Raw genomic sequence first — 14,692 nt, forward strand, 5'->3', positions numbered from 1 at the left:
GAATTAAATATCCATGTTACAAATAATTATGTTTTCACAGAACGTCTTCAAGGAAGGCAGAAAGAACCATACCATAGGATTCTACCTGCTATTTTACCGAAGGATTAGAAATAGAATTGTAAGTCATAAGCCAATAGGACGTAACTTGCAATCCTAGAACATCACAACTTAGAAGGCACATCAGACATAGTCTCTCTGGCTTTAGTTTCCTCATCTCTAAAGTGACTGGGTTGACGCAAGTATCTCTGAGGTCATCTGTAGCTCTGTTTTTCTGTGGTTACCTTCTGTTGTTAATACAACTTTCCTCCAGATTTATATGCACACTTGTTACACATATGTAATAAAGTGTGTGATAAAGAATGTATAAAATGAAATGTGGCCGGGTGCAGTGGTTCACGCCTGTAATCCCAGCACTTTGCGAGGCCAAGGTGGGAGGATCGCGTGAACTCAGGAGTTCAAGACAAGCCTGGGCAACACAGCAAGACTTTGTTTATACCAAAAATAAAAAAAAAAATATAGCTGGGCATGGTGGCAGGCGCCTGTAGTTTCAGCTGCTTGGTGTCTGAGGTGGAAAGATCACTTGAGCCCAGGAGGACGAGGCTTCAGTGAGTCATGATTGTGCCAATGCACTCCAGGCTAGGCAACAGAGCAAGACCCTGACTCAGAAAACAAAAAAGAAAGAAAGAAAAAGAAAAGAAATGTGAGAATCTCTCCACCCTACCCCATTCTTCAGAGGTAACTCCAGAGTTGTTACTCTTTGTTTATATAGACACAAAAACAGTATGGGTATGTATCATTTTTTAATTAAAAAATAGGAGGATAGTATATATTGCATACTTCTCTGAAACTTGTTTTTCATTTAATAATATAATGTGAACAACTTTCCATCACACTGAAAAAAGTTGGCTTGAGATCTGAGAGAGCAGAGGCTTAGGAGTACGGAAATCCTTCTGTGTCATTACCCATCCCAGGCTGGCCTCCTGTCTCCCTGTGGTGAACATTGACCTGTGACCCTGTTTTATGATTAACAGAGAGGTGACATTTGTGCTAACGTGGTACAGACCTTTAATCCCGCTGTAGAAGTTTAACTCCCTGTAAACAGTATTAGTTTGAATTGACCTTTTCACTGTTATTCTGGTTGAGTCAGCATACCCAGATTGAAGAAAATAGTTTGGAAATAGGCAGTAAACAAAGAAATGGAGGTCCCTTAGATAATTTTTTTCATTAAAAAAAGGGAATTAGTAATACATTGCATTTTATAGTGCTTTGTAAAGCATCTTCATGTTTATCATGCAATTTAGCAAATATATTTTGAGCAACTACAATGAGCAGGGTGCTCACAGATGGCATTTGAGTTACCTGGCAAAGAGACAACCAGAACAGTTATTATCACCATTTAATCCATAGTAAACTGAGACTCAGGAAGCTGCCTGACTTGTCTGAGGTTCCAGCTAGCTTAGGCAGAGCTGGTTCTTAAACCTAGGTCTGTCTGATCTACTAGCAGCAAACCTCTACATAAATGTGTCAGATGTTTATGAATAAGTAATGTCCATGGTGTAATCACCCACAGTACTCTGGGGTGTCATCAAGGACATTAGGAGTCATCCAAAGGCCATTTTTTTTCATCAAGCTCACTCTTTCCCTTGAATGGAAAGGAGTACTACCCCTTATCCCAACTTGATGCCTTATTAGCTACTTGTCCTTGGATAAATAATTTACACTCTCTTATATTCTTTCCTAATCTATTAAATGGGAGGGAAAAAGAGCCCAACCACTTTCTGGGATTATTTTGAAGAAAAATTATATACTGCATGTAAAGCCATTAGCAGACTGCTTGACAATACATGATCACTTGTTGTTATTATTATTATTGGGCTGATTTTCCCTTTTGTTTCATTAAGAAAACATCTTTCTTTTTTGGTAATTGTCAACTCCTTTGTGCAAATGCCTAAACTGAGAGAGAAAGTTTGCACCTTGCTCTGAAGATCACCCCCACGTTGGCTTTTTTCAGCATAATGATCTGGAGGCCAGGTCCAAAGCTAAAAATCTTTGACTCCAATATTACAGCTAATATATAAACAGGGCAAACATGCTCTGCTGGTGGCTGGGACATAATGGGCCTTGGAAGGTCATCTTCTCTAGAAATTATTGCCCACTAGCTTGTCCTATTACCCCAGTAACAGCATTGCAGTTTCATTCTTTTGGGGTAAGACAAGAACCTCTGTTGAAATGGAGAGGCAACAGTGAGGTCATCAGTTATACCTTCTCATGAATTAGCTCAGTGGCCACTGACTTTTTGTATCAAGGGACAGAGTACTGACAGCCTACCCCGAAGGGATGCAGAAAATGTGGAGAAATATATTTGTCATGAGGATAGGACTGGATAGGGACTCTGCTTCCTCCTAGCTGGGACCTTGAACAAGTCAGTTAGCTTCTCTACGTCTTAGCTTGCTCATTAATTAATGAAGATAATACCTGCTATAATTACCTCATTGCCAGTGGATCAAATGAGATCTGAGGTGTCCCTGGGCTTCCAGGAAGTAATATGTAGACATGGAGCATCCACCCTGTGCTGAGTGTATTGGAGGGAGAGAAGATTAGAGAAAGGAGGAGACCCCGGCATTGGATAGGAAGCTACCCAAGATAATCTTCATTACCATTTTGTCTTTGGTATCCCAACCTATGCAAAAAGCACTCTTTGTAACACCCAAAGTGAGGGCTCTTTGAGCTTGCATTTTCAAGATTAACCCAAAGTGGCAGCCGAACAGGGGCAACGATCTCCTTCGGAGCACCACCACTGTGGAGGCTGCTTGGTTAGGGGGTCTTCAAGCCGGAGCCTCCCCTTGCTAAAGCAGTGAAGCTGGAGCAGGGACTGCCATACAACTTTAGCATCCTCATAGGTAGTGAGAAACCTGAGCCCAAAGGCACTTAGGAAACATCCTCTCTAGAGGGTTGAATATAAGGAAAAGGAAACTTGCACCCAACCCTCTGTAGCCCGAGGCCAAATGGAAGTTAGCTTTAAGACTATGTATAGATTTCTCCTTTCAAGTTTGTTGCCTGGAGAATAATCTGTTGGAAATACAGACTAATAGAGCAAAGTGGAGGATAACTGCAGAGGTCAAGAGCGTCATTGTCCTGGCCTCAAGCCATTAAGGAAATCCAGTGGCACCAGGAATCCACAGAATAGCGAGACAGTCCATTACTGCAGTCCCTTCTACTAGTCATATTTTAGTGGGTCACTAATTAGCTGGTTCAGTGTTTTGATTAGTGATTCCAAAGGTCTGCTGGAAAGCATTCTGTCTAGGGTCACCACGAACATTCAGTAACCCACCTTCATTCATTGCAGCTAATTGCAACTAATAAATGATGGGGGAAAAACACATGTCATTTGTTTATCCACCGGGGAAATGGGTCAGAGGTGTCACAGAGGTCTGCACAGCATGTCTGCACCCCCAACTGTCTTGATCATGCATCCATCTGAGGCACCCATGGTTCTGTGCACAACTCTCGCACACTCTTTTCCAGACCTGTCACCATGGCCCACCGATTTCCAGCCCTCACCCAGGAGCAGAAGAAGGAGCTCTCAGAAATTGCCCAGAGCATTGTTGCCAATGGAAAGGGGATCCTGGCTGCAGATGAATCTGTAGGTGAGTGTAAAAAGCAGTCCCATCATATAACAACATATTATTTTTTCTACACTTAGCAAAAACAACTTGATAATCATATTCTTTATGGAAGTAAAGGTTTATGTACACAGGAGTGGGAGCAGAAGACTCAGTAAGCATAGAGCTTTTGAGTCCTGTAAGTAGTAGGCACATTCCTGAAAGTCAAGGAAAGAGGCTCAAGCCCTTCATTTTAAGCCAGGGGTCATTTGAATCCAGCCTTGTAGTAAGGCCAGAAACTTAGTAACTAGCATAAGGTCAGATACACAGGCATCTGCTACTAGTGAGAAGTCAGTTTAAAGTCAGTTTAAATTCAGTTGAGTCAGGAAAGGCAGGAAAGTATCTGCATCTGGAATAGGACAGGGCTTATGGATGGGAGAACCTCAGGATGACACAAGGAAGAGCTGTGGCAGAGTTGCACAGCCTGCCATAAAATGACAGAACCCTGAGAATCAAGAGCATGCCCCATCCCTCCTTCTGCATGTACATCCAGCGAGACTGAGGACTGGATCAGGGAGGCTAGAGAGGCCTGAGGGCCTTCCATATCCACCTGGACCTGATGGTGGCTTCCACCCTGACCTCTACATGCCCAGCCCACACACTCTCTAACCAGTCACCTGATAGCAACCAGGGTCTTCTCCCTGGAACACAAAAAATTGAGGCAGGAGCTTTGACTATCTGAAAAAAGAAAGTGAGTCTTCCTTTCCACCATGTTGAGGGTCTCTGAGGTGATGTGGAGAAGGGTGACAGGAAAGCCCTGGCTTGCTCCTTATGCTGCCCTTGGCCCTCCCGCCATAGGTACCATGGGGAACCGCCTGCAGAGGATCAAGGTGGAAAACACGGAAGAGAATCGCCGGCAGTTCCGAGAAATCCTCTTCTCTGTGGACAGTTCCATCAACCAGAGCATCGGGGGTGTGATCCTTTTCCACGAGACCCTCTACCAGAAGGACAGCCAGGGAAAGCTGTTCAGAAACATCCTCAAGGAAAAGGGGATCGTGGTGGGAATCAAGGTGAACACCTCCATTCACACCTCACCTCTGCTTTGTCCTAGGCAAACTCCAAGCACACTGGCAAGGACAGGGCCAACACTCTGAACATTCTCCTCATCATATTTCTCTTCTCACCCTTTTCCATCCTCATCTTCTCACAGAGAACAAGATCCTCTTCTAGAGTTTTCCTCCAGTGCCCTCTTCTTTCACTCAAATTTTCTACACGTTCTTAATCTCTTTGCATCTCAATCTCATTTCTTAAAATGAGAATCTACCTCACGATGCTCTTATAGGGATGAAATGACTAAAAGTTTCTAGGCTGGACGTGGTTGCTTACGGCTGTAATCCCAGCACTTTGGAAGGCAAAGGCAAGAGGATCGCTTGAGCTCAGGAGTTTGAGACCAGACTGAGCAACACAGCGAGACCTTGTCACAACTAAAAATGAAAAAAAATTAGCCAGGTGTGTTGGTGCATGCCTGTAGTCCCAGCTACTCAGGAGGCTGAGGTGGAAAGATTGATCACCTGAGCCCTGGAGGTCGAAGCTGGAGTGAGCTATGGTCATACCACTGCACTCCAGCCTGGATGACACTGTCTCAAAAAAAAGAGTGAGACTCTGCCTCAAAAAAAAAAAAAAAGAAAAGAAAAAGTTTATATTGCATAATTATTCAGTTAATGGTAACTATTATAATTATTGAAGCATTTACTATTCTATCTTATAACTAGGTCTTCCAATAGTGCATAAACTTCTCAAAAGTGAAAACTAGTATCCATTGAATAAGAGTTTTTACCATTCCAAGAATTCATTTAATTCTCTTAACCTCTGGTAGTAGACTCAATTATTACCCTTATTTAGAGATGAAGTGAGAAAACTGAACTACGAAGAGTAATACAACTTGCCCACACAGCAAGGCAAGGTCAGAGCCAGTTTAGGCTAATTCTTGAGCTCGTGACTTTTGCCTTTGCTATGTACAGAGTAGAGGATGTATCCTTAATTCTCTTTACCTCCTGTACTAACACAATACCTGGTGTATACAGGTGCTCAATAAATGTTAGGGTAGACACTCTCACAGTGTACCTTCCAGGTAACTTCCCTTCTGCTATGGACTGAACTGGGTCCTTCGCACTGATACACTTTAGTAATTCAACTCCTTGATCTGTAAAAGATGCAAGCTGTTAGTTAGTTCCAAGAGTTCTGCTTGTGTTTTCCTGACATCTGACATCTGTTAATTATTTGTATCCACAGTTAGACCAAGGAGGTGCTCCTCTTGCAGGGACAAACAAAGAAACCACCATTCAAGGTAAGGATATTGGCCACTGAGATGAATCATGCCAGTATAAGCTAGAAATGAAGGCAAGTAAAGACGGAAGCAAGGGAAAACAAAACACAACTATTACACTGGTCTTAGAGCCACACATACCTGGTTTTCAATAGCAGCTCCTTCATTTAACAACCGTGACCTTGGGCCAGTCACTGAAATATTGTGAGCCTCAGTTCTCCTATCTCGAAATGGGGATTTCTCGAAATGTTGTGGGGATTAACTTAGACAATGTACATAAGGTTCTTACCACAGTACCTTGGACAAAGAAGATTAAACTCTGCACCTGGAAGTATTATTTTTAGAAAAAAATTAGCAGCAGTAGAATGGAAAGTCCCCACACTTTGAGGTCAGACACACCTGGGTTTGAATCCTGGTTCTATCACATGCTACCTAGATAATTTTGCAAGGTACTTCTGCCCAAGTAGACAAGCATTAACTCACAACATTGGGTTAGCTAAGCAGAATTTGAATCCCAGCTCTGTCACTCTTGAGCAATTCAAACTTGGTAAAGTCACTTATCCATTAGGAGCCTCAGTTTCCACATTTGTAAAATGAGTATCATATTAACTATTGGTTTCTTCTATTCTATATATAGAGTAGATTGTATGTATGTCAAAACACTATTTATTAAATCTAGGTCTTCTGGTTCAGTGTTGTGATTAATGCTGATATGCTTGGCTGTTTTCAATCCTCAAGCTCAGTGGATTGAAAGCTAAGCAAAGGGAGAACTCCTTCCCTTTATTAGAAGCCCCATGGATCAGGTACAAATGTACAAAGAAGCCTTTCTCTCTTTTGTGACTTGCAGGGCTTGATGGCCTCTCAGAGCGCTGTGCTCAGTACAAGAAAGATGGTGTTGACTTTGGGAAGTGGCGTGCTGTGCTGAGGATTGCCGACCAGTGTCCATCCAGCCTTGCTATCCAGGAAAATGCCAATGCCCTGGCTCGCTACGCCAGCATCTGTCAGCAGGTGCTCTGTCTTCCCCTTGGGCTGAAAAAGAATAGGCTAGAGCTTTCTTCAGAGCTTTTCTTTTCAATTATACTATAACTACAAATGGACCTCCTTTTCCCTCACCAGTATATCCTAGTGGCATTTTTCACAACTTTTGCTACAGCCAACTGTGGTAGGGAAAGATTTGGTCCCACAAGCCAGTAGGAGTCCAACTAAGCTATGCGTTCAAAGGATAATGCCATCAACTGCTGCCCTGTCAAAGCTCCATAAGCTGTCTTATAAGTGATCAGGCTTTTGAGGCCAGGGAACTTGGTTGTCTATACTCCGTAACATCTAAGACATGATCCTCTTAGATTCCTAGCTGAAGAGTGACAGCTCTGACCGAGTTCCAATCCAAATAATTCCTTGGAGGATGGTGACCAGATGCTAAAATTTCCAACACACACTAAAATGTCTCTGGGTCCGAGTTAAGTTTGATTTTCTTCTGTGAGTACTATGTTGGGGTTACTAGAGTTGTGGACAGCTGGAGATTCCCAATTAGAACTCTAAACACTGCTTTAATTTCTTCATTAACCCAACTTAGAGACATCTTTCTTAATGATTTATGCTTAGATGCCCTAAAAAGGCAGTAGCTAGGTTCTGAGGCAGCTAGAATAATCTCTAGAAAGAAATACAGTAATTAGGGGTTTGTATTTATTTTTTACCTCATTCTGAAAAATTCTACTGCCTTTAAGTCATCTATGTAGTATTTCTCCATAATGGCTTCAATTTATACCAATTGCAACTGTTGGATCTCCTCCTAAGGAAAGGATAACAGTAAGCACAGCTTCACTTTTGCTTCCTTGATTTTCCTTTTTAGAATGGACTGGTACCTATTGTTGAACCAGAGGTAATTCCTGATGGAGACCATGACCTGGAACACTGCCAGTATGTTACTGAGAAGGTAAGTTTTAAATATGAAGGCCCCAATTCTAGTTGAAAAATCTTAATTTTAGGTAACAGCTGTTACTTAACATATAACAGCTATTATATCTGAAGTAGCCTTTAGGATGGATAGCATTGAGAAGGTAGGGAGGTGCTCATCAGCCCTTCACCTTTTTGGCACATGGTATGCTCCATACAGAAAAAGCACAGGAGTTGCAGTACCAAGACTTGGGTTGGAGAATCCGCTTTTCCACTTGTGGGATCTTGGGCAAGTCGTATTATCTCTTTTGACTTCAATTCAATTACATGTACACAAAGAAATTTTAAAATAAGACATGTGGCTCAAATGAGAAGATGTAATTAGAAAGTACTTTATTCCATCTGACTTTCTAAATTAGCCACAGTAGATCTGAAAGAGGGTGGTTCTATTCATACACTGGGAGAAAGTAGGAGTCATAATGTCACCTGACCTTAGTTTCTCTACTTGGAAAATTATGTGGACTGAAATGCAATATAAAAGCACTTCCACCTCTAAAATGTATACTTCTATGACTACTCAGCTTCTGTAAACATGGACAGTGGAGGCCTGTTTAGATGACCCCAAATAGCTAAAGCAATGCAGTCTCAATAAGGAACGATATTGACCAAGGGAGTAACGGAAAGAAAGGAATGAAGGGCTTCTAGGAAGCAGAGCCATGCCTGTCATTCATGCAGTGAATGAGAAGCTAGATTAGGGGTGATGAAAACAGGCCAGTTTGGTTGTGCTCAGTGGCTATGGATTGCAACACATTGGTCTAATGAGGCCTGGAGGTTGGTTCAGAAACTTTTGCCAAGCAACAAATGAGAATTCCTTCATCCTGCCTCCCTGCAGTGTAAATGTGCCAAAGTCAGGTGACTCTATGACCAGCTTTGAGTTTCACCTGGTGGGACCTCTTGTCCTTCAGGTCCTGGCTGCTGTCTACAAGGCCCTGAATGACCATCATGTTTATCTGGAGGGCACCCTGCTAAAGCCCAACATGGTGACTGCTGGACATGCCTGCACCAAGAAGTATACTCCAGAACAAGTGGCTATGGCCACCGTAACAGCTCTCCACCGTACTGTTCCTGCAGCTGTTCCTGGTAAGGCCTTCTTCCTTCTCTAACTCAAGGTCTTAGCCCTTATTCTTTGGAGAGCCACAAGCTTTGTGTTTGTCCAGAAATCTGCTTCTATTCATGAAACAAACCTCTGTTATCTCACAGGCAGCCAGCACTTCTCCTCCCACTTCAGAATACCAAGCATCCCAAGTCTGCCCAAATGCCCACAATCCATGTATTTCTTCAACATTTCACTGCCTTCCTTACGTATTTAAAGCACTTATCTCTAGCCCAACTAGCTTCAGCAAAAGCAAACTGATTTCTCAGTTTGCTTTAAGGCAAATTAAGCAGAGAAAAGACTGAGACATTACTTTTCTGGTAGGTTCATTGCTTGCTTTCTCAAGCAGGGTACATAAGGTGGGACTAATAGAGTGAAATGGCTTCTCTCCTACCAGGCATCTGCTTTTTGTCTGGTGGCATGAGTGAAGAGGATGCCACTCTCAACCTCAATGCTATCAACCTTTGCCCTCTACCAAAGCCCTGGAAACTAAGTTTCTCTTATGGACGGGCCCTGCAGGCCAGTGCACTGGCTGCCTGGGGTGGCAAGGCTGCAAACAAGGAGGCAACCCAGGAGGCTTTTATGAAGCGGGCCGTGGTAAGATGCTGCCACCTCTTATTTACTTGATGATGTTCACATTTGGGGCTTGACTTTCCAACACGGAGAAGCATTGTTTTCTTCGGGCCAAGAAGGTATCTACAGATAGCGTCTATTAGGCATTTGAAGATGTGGCAGTAGAGGTCAGTATGAGGATTGAGGCTAGAGAGAATTTTGAATTATCCACACTAGGAGTATAGTTGATGACAGGAGAGTGAAGGACAATTTCAACAGAAACACTTCAGAGGGAAGGAGATAAGAGGACCAAGAACTGAATCTAGGATACTTTTTATTTTGGGAAGATGAAGAAAAGAAGCAACCAAGAAAAGCAGTGATTATATTGTAGGGTGAACCAAGCATTCTGGGAATAAAGAGTGAAGAATTTCTTTCTTTCATGTTTATTTGTTTGTTTGTTTTGAGATGGAGTGTTACTCTGTCACCCAGGCTGGAGTACAGTGGCACAATCTCGGCTCACTGCAACCTCCAACTCCTGGATTCAAGCAATTCTTCTGCCTCAGCCTCCCAAGTAGCTGGGACTAGAGGCATACGCCACCATACCTGGCTAATTTCTGTATTTTTTAGTAAAGACGGGGTTTCACCATTTTGGCGAGGCTGGTCTCAAACTCCTGACCTCAGGTGATCTGCCCACCTCAACCTCCCAAAGTGCTGAGATTACAGACATGAGCCACCACACCCAGCCAAGTAAACAATTTCAAAGGGCCAATTATAACATGCTATAGAGAGATTCAAAACAAAGGCCAAGAAAAGACCCTGAGATTGGCATTTAGGAGCATATCAGTGACCCTCACTGAAACAGTTTCAATAAAGAGGAAAGGAAAGGTGCCCATTCAAGAAGTTTTTCAGAAAAAGACCCAGAAAGGTTGCCAGGAGAAATGGGGACCAACAAAGTTTTTATTCAAATAATAAAAAAAAATTTTAAATACCCTTTATGAGCCAAGAACTGGGGTGAACAAATGAGACATAGCCATGTCCTCCAGGAAGCTTGGAGTTTAGCCAAATAGGAGAGAGCTTGGCATGTTTAAATGTAAAGAAAAAGGAGCCAGAGGAGACAGTAAAGATGAGGAGAGTGGGGATAATTGAGTGGAGAAGAACTTAGAGGAGCAGGACTGCATGAGACTCAATATTAAGCATAGGTGGCACAGCTGGTGTAAGACAAAAAGGAGGGAAGAGGCAGAAAAGAGAATACGGTTGGAATCAGCTCTATATAAGTCAAGAGATGTAGCAGTTGATGACTGATTACAGTTGAGGGTATCTGCTGAGAATGATGAAGAAATGGAAATTTCAATACTGACAGTTGGAAAGGGTAGAAAAGCAGTTAAAGGAACTTGCTAGGAAATTGATCGGACATTATGGCCAGACATAGCCGAGCATCAGGTAAGGGGCAGCTGAAATAAGAGTGAATGTGTGGTAGCTTCATTCCTGAGTTTTCCTAACAGCTGTCTAAAGCATGCAGGAAGATTCAGAATGCAAAATAGTGGGGTAGAAGAGTGAAAGTTTAATAGGAAGATAGAAGAGTGACAAATTTTAGCGATAGCCCCTGTTAGCTTGTTGACCATAGAGGAAGCTAGGCAAGGAATCAAGAGTAGTCGGAAGTGTGGTGATGAGGCCCTAAAGGGAAGGAAGGCCCCAGGGAAGCTAAATCATCATCTCACAGGCGTAAGAGAGGTATGAGATTTTCAAAGTAGTGCTTTACCTTGACTGTGGAAAGCAGGGTGCAGCGGTGCTGCTGCGTGGCTGATGGACTGAGGAGACCTAGCTCACGTGATGGAAGGATTGTGAAAGCGCAGGTCATAAGAGACATCCACACAGAAGAAGGGAAGCTGAGTTTATCATCAAGGATGGTGCTTCCCAAGCTCTAGTGTGGATCTGAATCACCTGAAGGACTTGGTTTGTTGTTGTGATCTTTTATATTTACACATAATAATTTTATAGATTTGCGGGGTATCTGTGATATTTTATAAATGCATATAATGTATAATGATCAAATCAGGATAATTAGGGTATTCACTCCAAATATTTATTATTTCTTTGGGTTTGGAACATTCCAAATCTTCTCTTCCAGCTATTTTAAAATAGGTAATAAATCATTGTTAACTATAATCACCTTACTGTTCTATCAAACACTAGAATTTATTCCTTCTGTCTAACTGTATTTTTGTACCCATTACCAACCTCTTTTCATTTCCCCTACCTCCACTTGAAGCACTTGTTAAAAATGCAGATTATGGGTCTCACCCACTGAGTTTCTAATTCAGTAGGTCTGGGGTAAGGCCAGGGAATTTCTATTTCTAACATGTTCCTAAGGGATCCTGGTAGACCATGAAACACAGTTGGAGAACCATTGATGTAAAATGTAGAAATAAGTCCTGGAGAGAACAGACAATAGCAACACTGACTGGAAGAAGTGATACCACTGAGTGACATTCAAATATTGTCATAAGTTTCATAATTCTGAATTTATCTTTAACTGGAATGTATACAGGAAAGCAAATGATACTATAACAACTAAATAAAAATTACATATTCTTCTAGACCAATATAGGTAGAAAATGGAAATATTTTTAAATAAACATGTTTTTCTTTTGGTATAGTGTACTATACTAGTGAGAAATTTCTCAACTTCAGTTGCCAGTACTGTTGCCACAATATTGTTGGTACTGAACAGAGATTTCCCCAGTAACTGACAGAAACCTCAAGCTTACCAAAGAAATGCTCAGAAAACTGGGATAAAAAGGGGAGACACTTTATAGAAGGGGATGGTATCAGCGGCAATATTCAGCAACATTGCTGTAAAAAGAAGAAAATCTGAGTGAAGGTTTGGCTGGTTTCCCATGAGAAGTAGACAGGGTCAAGGTGGGGTCACATTTACTCTAACCGGTCTCCTCTCTCATATTTGTCTTCTAGGCTAACTGCCAGGCGGCCAAAGGACAGTACGTTCACACGGGTTCTTCTGGGGCTGCTTCCACCCAGTCGCTCTTCACAGCCTGCTATACCTACTAGGGTCCAGTGCCTGCCAGCCTAGCTCCAGTGCTTCTAGTAGGAGGGCTGAAAGGGAGCAACTTTTCCTCCAATCCTAGAAATTCGACACAATTAGATTTGAACTGCTGGAAATACAACACATGTTAAATCTTAAGTACAAGGGGGAAAAAATAAATCAGTTATTGAAACATAAAAATGAATACCAAGGACCTGATCAAATTTCACACAGCAGTTTCCTTGCAACACTTTCAGCTCCCCGTGCTCCAGAATACCCACCCAAGAAAATAATAGGCTTTAAAACAATATCAGCTCCTCATCCAAAGAACAACTGCTGATTGAAACACCTCATTAGCTGAGTGTAGAGAAGTGCATCTTATGAAACAGTCTTAGCAGTGGTAGGTTGGGAAGGAGGTAGCTGCAATCAAAAAAGAAATACATATTCTATAAACCTTTGGCTGCTATCAGGTTTCACTTTTCTGCTCTTGTTGTCCAAAGACTCAGTGTATTTCATTACTTTTGACTCTACTAGACATGACTGGGTTTCAACAGTAAAGGTCTTCAACTCTGGCTATTCATTGGAATCAAGCCACAAAATTTTAAAAACTGAGAGGCTCAGGCCACACCCCAGCTCAATTAAATCAGAAACCCTAGACCTGGGATCCTCTAACTATTAGATTTCTTAAAGCTCCCTCAATGATTCCAATGTACAGTCAAGTTTGAGAACTACCAATCTAAATTTCAAGTTTGAGGGTGTTTGAAAATTAAAGCCATTCACAATATGAAGCCAGCTAAAAATGTAGAATGATTTTGAGCAACTTGTGGAGTATAATAAGAGAATTAATGTGACTTCAATGCTTGGAGCATTCTTCTTCAAGTGGCCCAGGTTTGGTGAAACAGGACTACCTTGTCATCTGCACGTCCAGGCACATTTCGTAGTTTTGCAGTAAATAATATTCACATAATGATACTGTATTGACTTTCAATTTTCAGAATTAACCTATAGTTACAGCACTTAAGACAACCAGAGTTACAAAAGAGAATTTAAATATTATAACTTTGGACAATATAAAAGTGATGATTTAACTGACAGAAGCTGGGAAATATAAGGGGGAGGAGAAGTGGAGGAAAGCAAAGAGAGTCAGGAATACTACTTAAAACTGATGGGTTAAGAAATAGTGCTTTAATTCTATTTAAGTAATAAAAGAAATGGATGTAAATCATAAAAATATATATCTAAAATTAAAATATTGATGGTAGTATGCTAAATTTCTTACCTGGAATAATACAAAGACAAATGGTATTGTGTAGATTTACAAATGAAGAAACAGAGGCTTAACATATTATTTAGAGGAATAAGACAGAATTAGCCAAAGGGGCTTACTCTAAGACCTGGGAGAAAGACCTGGGAGTCGGGGCACAGGAAAGATGACATTTCCTTATTACCTGCCCTCTACAGTATTTGAATGTTTATTTCCATGTACTTGTCATTACTTTTCTAAAAACTACATTCATACAAGCAACTCAAGCCTATATTGGAGATCTATTAAGCCCACGGTTTTCATTTTACAGATGATAAAACCAAGTCCAGAGAAGTAAAATTACTTACTGAGGGTCACACATTTATGGCAGAGCTGAGAGATTAAAATTCAGGTCTTCTGAACTCAGGTCTCTCGCCCAAAAAATGGATACACAGCCAGAGATCTTACAGGGCAAGGTGACAGGCTGTGTTCAGTATCTCTGCCACCCGTGGTGTAGGTCTTGTACATTTCTCCTTGTACATTTCAGTCAATCGTCAAGCACTTCATCTCCTACTATGTGCCAAGCTGTCCTAAAAGCAGGTAGGTAACACGTTGTGAGACAAAGCTTTTCTGCCAGATAGTTTTTATCCAGATCTTACTCAGCATCGCTGAATTCTTTAGATATTTTAAGAGGTATCTAAAGAAACCTCTTAGATTCTTATCAGTTAACCATGAATTTATAATCAAGGATGAGTTACTTATATATTTTGGTCAAGGCTGAATTACATTTTACTGGGAATGAGGATTTATATAATGCATTTTCCTGGCTGTCATCTGATATATTTTCCCTATTAAAGGACTACTGTTGTCTTTGAAATCTTAA

At 41.5% G+C, this 14,692-nt stretch overlaps 1 protein-coding gene across 8 annotated transcripts in view; it reads left to right on the forward strand.

Moving 5' to 3' along the window:
* Positions 1-14,692, forward strand: part of ALDOB (aldolase, fructose-bisphosphate B) — a 53,110-nt gene extending 38,418 nt beyond the window's left edge. For 6 of the 8 annotated variants that reach the window (XM_063636870.1, XM_055271657.2, XM_055271651.2 and 3 more), the window contains 8 exons: positions 3,526-3,647; positions 4,461-4,672; positions 5,895-5,949; positions 6,776-6,936; positions 7,778-7,861; positions 8,787-8,961; positions 9,372-9,571; positions 12,497-14,692. In XM_063636870.1, the coding sequence (XP_063492940.1) occupies positions 3,526-3,647; positions 4,461-4,672; positions 5,895-5,949; positions 6,776-6,936; positions 7,778-7,861; positions 8,787-8,961; positions 9,372-9,571; positions 12,497-12,592 (1,105 nt within the window). In that variant the 3' untranslated portion in view covers positions 12,593-14,692. Of the gene's footprint in view, positions 1-40; positions 119-153; positions 251-3,525; positions 3,648-4,460; positions 4,673-5,894; positions 5,950-6,775; positions 6,937-7,777; positions 7,862-8,786; positions 8,962-9,371; positions 9,572-12,496 lie in introns of those variants that run through there. The other 2 variants (XM_063636871.1, XM_055271659.2) reach the window with 2 other exon arrangements.

The sequence above is a fragment of the Symphalangus syndactylus genome, chromosome 3, assembly GCF_028878055.3.
Source record: "Symphalangus syndactylus isolate Jambi chromosome 3, NHGRI_mSymSyn1-v2.1_pri, whole genome shotgun sequence".
NCBI classification, from domain to species: Eukaryota; Metazoa; Chordata; class Mammalia; order Primates; family Hylobatidae; genus Symphalangus; species Symphalangus syndactylus.